General features: G+C 27.1%; 1 protein-coding gene across 1 annotated transcript; it reads right to left on the reverse strand.

The window, feature by feature from the left end:
• Nucleotides 1–404: 404 nt before the first annotated feature.
• LOC119615371 lies at nucleotides 405–3,821 on the reverse strand (the record flags this gene model as incomplete). The annotated part of the gene is made up of 7 exons (XM_037971430.1): nucleotides 405–483; nucleotides 854–996; nucleotides 1,071–1,167; nucleotides 3,044–3,189; nucleotides 3,273–3,429; nucleotides 3,506–3,596; nucleotides 3,666–3,821. Coding segments are annotated over 7 exons (869 nt in total), but the record flags the coding sequence as incomplete, so codon positions are not given.
• Between the last annotated feature and the right edge of the window lie 5,196 nt (nucleotides 3,822–9,017).

Raw genomic sequence — 9,017 nt, forward strand, 5'->3', positions numbered from 1 at the left:
CTAAAATTTTTAAACAGCATTATTACCCTGTTAAAAATATAGGAAAAAGGATAACGTATGAAAACGCAATAAAATGCTTCAAGAAATGATATTAAACTGGTGCCCATAAATAAACTGAAAATGCTTGCCGCAGCCACTAAAATTTAGGATAAAAATATAGAAAATATAGAAAAAAGTAGGAACTTTATAAAAGCTAACTTACTTATAAATTCAGTTGTACTGAAAATGTTTAAAATACGAAATTGTAAAAGTGGCCAATATTGCAAATCGATAGTAAATTCAAAATAATCCCTTTTTATAGAATAATTTAACGTTGTATTTTTGGTATAATATTTAATTCTTTCTCTGAAATGGTGTAAAGTTATAAAGTTGTAGGTAGAGTTATACCTGTCCGAAATTAGTACTTACGGTTCTTGTATTTCCGGCTTAGAAACATAAGTCGTACGATTACAATTGCTCAAACATTCCTTGCATACATGACGTCTGATGGTTAAATAATGAGTTTCATAACATGACATATCATTAACCCTACATATTTTCGTTTTGTTTGCCAATTCTTTTGAACAAAAGTAGTAAAGAGTTCTGAGATCTTTATAATTTCAGACTATTAATAATACACTTACTAGGAAACATTGCAATGCTAAAAGTTGGTGTACAATTGCATAATTTAATAAATTGCTTTGTATGACAATAATTATAACAAACATCCTGATCATAGAAATTTGTAGCAAATTCTTCATTCAACTCTTTGTAGGGAAATTTTTCATCAGAAAATATACATTTACGTTGTCTACGTAAAAAATCGGTTCTCTTTTTAATTCAAAACTGTAACATTAATTCATGTCTGACTCACCCCAAGTTTAATTTTCTATTTTTTTCTTCAGAGTATTGATTGACAATAGTGTAACCATATTCGGAAATTTGTTTTCGAGGACGCCATACATAGTTGGGATAATCAGTTAGGGAGAGTAAATTACGTGGATCTTTAAGATACATCTAAGAGTAGAGGTTATGTTTTTGGGTACAATATATAAAACTTTATTAAAGTTTTATTCGTAAAATGTTCTTACCAAAAGTGCCGTTTCATTTCCATATAAAATTTTGAAACGTATAGTCCAGTCGTCATCGAATTCTGAAAATTCTTTATAAGGAACTTTAAGGGGATTTCTTAAAATAAAAAAATTTCATAATAAGATTTTTTTCTAACAAATTTAATATAGAAATTTTATCAAGAGATTTTATATAAAAAAATTCTCAGTATAAAATTGATCGAGAGATTTTTCATAGAAAAATGATCGAGATTTTTCATAGAAAAATGATCGACAGATTTTCCATAAAAAATTATTCGAGAGATTTTGTGTAGAAAATTGATCGTGACATTTTCTATAGATCGACTAATGGTTTCGAAAAATTTTCTATAGAAAATAGATCGACTGATTTTTTATAGAAAATAGATCGAGAGTTTTCTATCGACAGACTGTCTAAGAAAATAGATCGAAAAATTTTCAATAGAAAATAGATCGAAAAAACTGATCGACAGATTTTCTATAGAAAAAAGATGGACAGATTTTCTATAGAAAATAGATCGACAGATTTTCTATAGAAAATAGATCGACAGATTTTCTATAGAAAATAGATCGACAGATTTTCTATAGAAAATAGATCGACAGATTTTCTATAGAAAATAGATCGACAGATTTTCTATAGAAAATAGATCGACAGATTTTCTATAGAAAATAGATCGACAGATTTTCCATAGAAAATAGATTGACAGACTTTCTATTGAAAATAGATTAAAAAATTTTCTATTGAAAATAGTTTGACAGACTTTCTTTACAAAAAAAAAAAAAAAATAGATCGAACGATTTTCTATAGAAAATACATCGACAGACTTTCTTTAGAAAATAGATCGAACGATTTTCTATAGAAAATTGATCGACAGATTTTCTATAGAGAACTGATCGACAGATTTTCTATAGAGAACTGATCGACAGATTTTCTATAAAGAACTGATCGACAGATTTTCAATAGAAATCTGATCGACAGATTTTCTATAGAAAATAGATCGACAGATTTTCTATAGAAAATAGATCGACAGATTTTCTATAGAAAATAGATCGACAGATTTTCTATAGAAAATAGATCGACAGATTTTCTATAGAAAATAGATCGACAGATTTTCTATAGAAAATAGATCGACAGATTTTCTATAGAAAATAGATCGACAGATTTTCTATAGAAAATAGATCGACAGATTTTCTATAGAAAATAGATCGACAGATTTTCTATAGAAAATAGATCGACAGATTTTCTATAGAAAACAGATCGACAGATTTTCTATAGAAAACAGATCGACAGATTTTCTATAGAAAATAGATCGACAGATTTTCTATAGAAAATAGATCGACAGATTTTCTATAGAAAATAGATCGACAGATTTTCTATAGAAAATAGATCGACAGATTTTCTATAGAAAATAGATCGACAGATTTTCTATAGAAAATAGATCGACAGATTTTCTATAGAAAATAGATCGACAGATTTTCTATAGAAAATAGATCGACAGATTTTCTATAGAAAATAGATCGACGGATTTTCTATAGAAAATAGATCGACGGATTTTCTATAGAAAATAGATCGACGGATTTTCTATAGAAAATAGATCGACGGATTTTCTATAGAAAATAGATCGACAGATTTTCTATAGAAAATAGATCGACAGATTTTCTATAGAAAATAGATCGACAGATTTTCTATAGAAAATAGATCGACAGATTTTCTATAGAAAATAGATCGGCAGATTTTCTATAGAAAATAGATCGACAGATTTTCTATAGAAAATAAATCGACAGATTTTCTATAGAAAATAGATCGACAGATTTTCTATAGAAAATAGATCGGCAGATTTTCTATAGAAAATAGATCGACAGATTTTCTATAGAAAATAGATCGACAGATTTTCTATAGAAAATAGATCGACAGATTTTCTATAGAAAATAGTTCTAATAAAAATAGTTCATTGTTTAAAGAAATATAAACTTACTCGTGAAAATTCTTCTGAGTATAAATACTATTAAAAACAAAACAAAATCCCGGCGCCAGTTCAAGTGGAATAAAAATATCGGCGCAATCAAAACGTAGTCCTTGGACATAACAATCTTTCAACAATTCATTGATTTGATAATAAAACTGTAGTTAAGAAATAGTTAAAAAATTAACAAAAAAAAAAAAAAAAAAAAATAAAAATCTATAGAATAAGAAGAAAAATTAACCTTTATGAAATGTTTTCGCAGATTCGTTATATCAACATTATAAAGAAATAATTCTGTCAGATTGTATTTGACATTTTTGGTAGAACGTTGAAAACGTAACATGTTTTGTAAGTTCTTATCGATATCTTTGTAGGACATGGTTAAGTTGGATTTTAAACTTGAAAGGAAACAAAGAAAATTTAATTTAAAATTTAAGATTATAGATATTTTATACATACATATATTTTCTATACTTTGCCAATCTTATAGGATTCAAAGGATAACCCAAGCAGACATATACCGATGGATAGGGAAGTTTGGTGCCTTGCGCTAACATTTCATAAACTAAAGCGAAAGAAATTTTCTATTAATTTGATTGAAAATGTTTTTTGGATAATTTTGTAAGCTGAATACCTGGTAAAGTGGATTGATTTTCAAATTGATTCCAAAATCTTAGAGAGATTACCACTACAACCATAAAAGAAAAACTTATGATCACATGCCAAAATAGTTGTTGCAATCTATTGGCATAACAATTGGTGAATCTATAGCCTGGTATTGAGGTAGAGGCTATAAAAGTATTAAATTGAAATTTAAAACTATTTTTTATAAAATAAAATAATTTCATGATGAATTTTTTTATCAGTACTTTGCTTCAAGGATTATTAGTGTGAAAACTAAAGGATTTGCAAATAACATGTGTTTTTATAGCAACAGACTTTTTTTCAGTTTGCAGTATGAAAAGATTATAATCTTTTAACAAAATTGTATTTTATTTTTTTGTTATATGATCTTTCACCCACATCTTAGTTGGCTAATGCATTAGTTATAGTGGCATTTGAAAAATAAGTGTTACGACAACTTTAATTACATGTTAATTAAATATTAAAATATTTACCATAATTATGGTGTTTTGAAATCGATATCGAAACACAAAAGCAATAAAGTGTTAATGCCGTGACTTTTTGTACTCTATAGTTATTATGGTAATGTGATTGGTTAAGCCAGTGACATGAACTTAGAAAACTTAAGAAACACCTTTGGGGACAACTTTGATCCATTGGCATGAGACAACAACAAACAAGAGATTGACTTTGGAAAACTCTTCAAGAGGTTTTAACCAGAAAAGTGATCTACAGATTTTTAATAGCAAACTGATTGTGAGTTTCTATAGAAAATAGATCGAAAGATTTTCTATAGAAAATAGAATGAAATATTTTCTGTGGAAAATATATAGATCGAAAGATTTTTTACAGACAAGTGATCGATAGACTTTCTGTAGAAAATTTATCGAAAGATTTTCCATAGAAAATAGATCGATAGATTTCCTATTAAATACTAATCGAGTAATTTTCTATAGGAAACTGATCGAGAGATTTTTTATAAAAAATTGATCGAGAGATTTGATATAGACAACTGATTGAGAGAAATTTTATAGAAAATTGATTGAAAGATTTTCTATAGAAAATAGATCGAAAGATTTTCCATAGAAAATAGATCGATAGATTTCCTATTGAATACTAATCGAGTAATTTTCTACAGAAAACTGATCGAGAAATTTGGTATAGAAAACTGATCGAGAGATTTTTTATAAAAAATTTAAAAGTTGATGAAGAGATTTTCTATAGAAAATTGATCAATAGATTTTGTACAGAAAATTTATCAAGAGATAAAGATCGAATGAAATTCTATAGAAAATCGAAAATTGAACAACAAATTTTCTATAGAAAACTGATCCAGAGATTTGATATAGAAAACTGATTGAGAGAAATTTTATAGAATATAGATCGAAAGATTTTCCATAGAAAATAGATCGATAGATTTTCCATAGAAAATAGATCGATAGATTTCCTATTGAATACTAATCGAGTAATTTTCTATAGAAAACTGATCGGGAAATTTGGTATAGAAAACTGATCGAGAGATTTTTTGTAAAAAAAGTTGATGAAGAGGTTTTCTATAGAAAATTGATCTCGAGAATTTCTTTAGAAAATTGATCGACAGACAAGTGATCAAAAGATTTTCCATAGATAAGCGATCGAAAGATTCTCTATAAAACTTTGATCGAGATATTTTCATAGAAAATGTATCTCTTTAGAAAATGATCGAGATATTTTCTTCACAGAGATAGAACAAAATTTTATAAAATTCATATGATCTAGAGAATGATCGAATCACTAATCTAGTGATCGTTAAAAAAATAAAGCTCATAAAATATTCGTTCAATCCCAAAACTACTTATTTCAAACAAACATATGTCAACTATTCAAATATGGTCATTAACGAAATTGCACTTAATTTGCTTTCAAAACTACAAAGGCCAAAATTAACTAAAAATAAAAAGTCACAAATGATAAAGTCCATGGATTTCATGTTAAACATTGGAAAAAAAAAACATCATGTTCAACAATTGACCTGTTGCAAGCAATGTTAGCGCAAACGTGCTGATACAAAGTGTTGTGTTGTTTTTTTTTATCGGCCAACAAAAATCACCTAAAAGTGCAACATGTAGAACCACAGCAACAAACAACAACAACAGTAGCTAAATATAACAACAATATTAGCGGCAAACACACATGTTAAACATTGTCATCAAAGTGCATTGTAATTTATCTTTTCCCAAAGACCCGCATATGCCTCGAAATTGACAGTTAAAGAGTGGGAGTTTAGTTTTTGATGTTGTTTTTTATTTCTACTCATTGACAAAAACATTTTAATTTGGTCTTTTTTATTTTATCTTATAAATTAAAAACTATGAAAAAGTGATCGTGAGATTTATTATAAAAAAGAAAGCTGATCAAGTTAGTTTTGATTATAGAAAATTGATCGACAGAATTTTTTATTCAAACATGATATAGAGATTTTCTATAGACAATTGAGGGAGAGATTTTTAATACAAAAAAGTTATGGATAGATTTTCTATATCAATTTATTAAGAAGTTTTAAAAGACTTTGTGAAGAGTTTTTTTTATAGAATGCAGATCCAAATGTTTTCTGGAGAAAACAGATTGAGAGAATTTCCGTAGAAAAGTAATCGAGGGATTTGTTATGGAAAACTGATCGAGATATTATAAAAAAATGTGATCATAAGATATTTTATGGAAAACTAATGATGATATATTCATGGGATCATGGGATTTTTAGAAAAAGTAATCATAATGTTTTGTTGAGAAAACTGATTGAGAAATTGTCTATAGAATACTGATCACGAGGTTGAAAGATATTCTAAAAAGATATCAACATATACGATCAAATACTGAGAGTTTATAAACTGATCCATAGATTATTTATAAAAAAGTGATCGATTTTGTAATGAAAAATATAATGAAAACTAGATCAGAAGAATATAGAAAACCGATCGAAAGATCTTTTAAGCAATTTTCTACAGAAATCTGTTCGAAAGATTTTTTCGATGATCGTAATGTTTTCTTGTGTAAACTGATCGAACTGATTGAGAGATTTTCTGAAAAAAAATGATAAAACGTACTTGAGATTTTATTGAGAAAATTAGAAGAGAAAGACTCGAGAGATTTCTTCTAAAAAAGATGAAATATAATGAAAAATAGATCACAAGAATGCAGAAAACCGATCGAAAGATCATTTAAAAGAACTGATTGAAAATCTTGAGGAAAATGATCGATAGAATTCCTACAGAAATTTGTTTGAAAGATTTTTTCGGTGATCGAAATGTTTTCTTGTGAAAATGATCGAGAGATTTTCTTTTAAAAACTCAACGAGTGATTGATTACGAGATTTTCTGAAAAAATGTGTTGAAGGAGTTTTTATAAAACGGTTCTCGAGATTTTGTTGAGAAAATTGATTGTGAGATTTCTTTTGAGAGAAAATGAAAGACTCCAGATATTTTATTGAGAAAAACTGTAAGAACATAAGAAAGAAAAGTAGTTGAAGAATTTTCTACAGGAAATACTTTATTAATTCATTTAATATCTCTATAGTAATAATCACTTTCGGAAGTGATTGACTTTTTTAACACAGTTTCACCAAAAAATGCCCCCATTTAAATGACATTTTAAGTTTAAATGGAAAAAAAAATTAAAAAAAGCTAAAAATAAAACAAACAAGAAATCACCTGAAACATTTAATGACTTCAAAAGACATTTTACTGCCAATGTGTATTTTAATAGAGATGTAGAGCTTTATTTAGAAACAAATTGGAAAAATAAAACTAAAAATAAAACACAAAAAAAAAAAAAAAAAAATAAAATATAAAGTGATATATAATAAGTAAGAAAATTTATGATTTTTGTCCACGCGATGGCACATGTCCAAATTGAAGTTTTCATTATAAGATGCAAAATGGTTGAGTTTACGTGAAATGCATAAATGTTATGCATTAAATTTTATAAAAATAATAACAGGGAAATGGTAAAAAAATTTGGCAGAGATTTTATAATGGCCACCCACTTACCAAGAAGAAATCTTAAAGAAAAACTGGAGTATATTTATAAAAGTTAATAAATTAAATCATTATTACTACTTATTACTTATTAAAAGAAATATTAGAGTTGGGGAGAAGAAGGTAAATATCAAAGTAAAAGAAGTCTTATGATTTCAAAATGTTTGTCTATTTTAGATTTATTAAAGAATTTAGAAAAATCTGTAAATAAAGCATGAAGGATCTACAACGACTTAAGGGGGCCTTATAATGTCAAGATCAAATACTTTATACTTATTAAAACACTAAATAATTTAGACTACTGAATAAGATCATTTTAAATACTGAAAAATGATCGAGAGATCAAAGCTAAGGAATCGAAAGACTTCCTTTAGTAAAGTGATCGAGAAAATTGAAAGATTTTCTATAGCACAGTTCGAAAAATTTTTTATAGACAAGTCATCGAAAGATTTTTCTATAGACAAGTGATCGACAGACTTTCCATAGAAAATAGATCGACAGATTTTCCCAATAGTTTAGATTACTGAATAAAATAATTTTAACTTGTGAAAAGTGATGGAGAGATCAAAGAAAAGGAATCGAAAGACTTCCTTTAGTAAAGTGATGGAAAGAATTTGAACAGAAAATTGAACGAGAGAACAAAGCGATGAAAAGATTTTCTCGAGCACAGTTCGAAAGAGTTTTTATAGAGAAGTAATCGAATGAGACAAGTGATCGACACATTTTCTATAGACAAGTGTTCGATAGACTTTCTTTAGAAAATTGATCTACAGACATTCAATAGAAAATTGATCTACAGATTTTCTTTGGAAATATATTAGAGAAAATTGACCAGAGACACATTTTTTATAGAAAATATATCGACAGGTTTTCTATAGAAAATATATCAATAGATTTTCTATAGAAAATAGATCAGAGACAGATTTTCAATAGAAAATAGAACGACAGATTTTCTATAGAAAATAGATCGACAGATTTTCTATAGAAAATAGATCGACAGATTTTCTATACAGAATAGATCAGAGACAGATTTTCCATAGAAAATAGATCAGAGACAGATTTTCTATAGAAAAAGGATCAGAAACAGATTTTTTATAGAAAATGATCGTCAGATTTTCTATAGAAAATGATCGTCAGATTTTCTATAGAAAATAGATCGAAAGATTTTCTATAGCGAAAAAGATCGAAAGAATTTTTATAGAAAATAGATCGAAAGATTTTCTATAGAAAATAGATCGAAAGATTTTCTATAGAGAAAAAGATCGACAAATTTTCTATAGAGAAAAAGATCGACAAATTTTCTATAGAAAATAAATCGACAAATTTTCTATAGAAAATAAATCGACAAA

The sequence above is a fragment of the Lucilia sericata genome, unplaced genomic scaffold (genome assembly GCF_015586225.1).
Source record: "Lucilia sericata isolate MDLA Ls3-8-SP2 unplaced genomic scaffold, ASM1558622v1 Contig005089F_arrow, whole genome shotgun sequence".
Lineage (NCBI taxonomy): Eukaryota > Metazoa > Arthropoda > Insecta > Diptera > Calliphoridae > Lucilia > Lucilia sericata.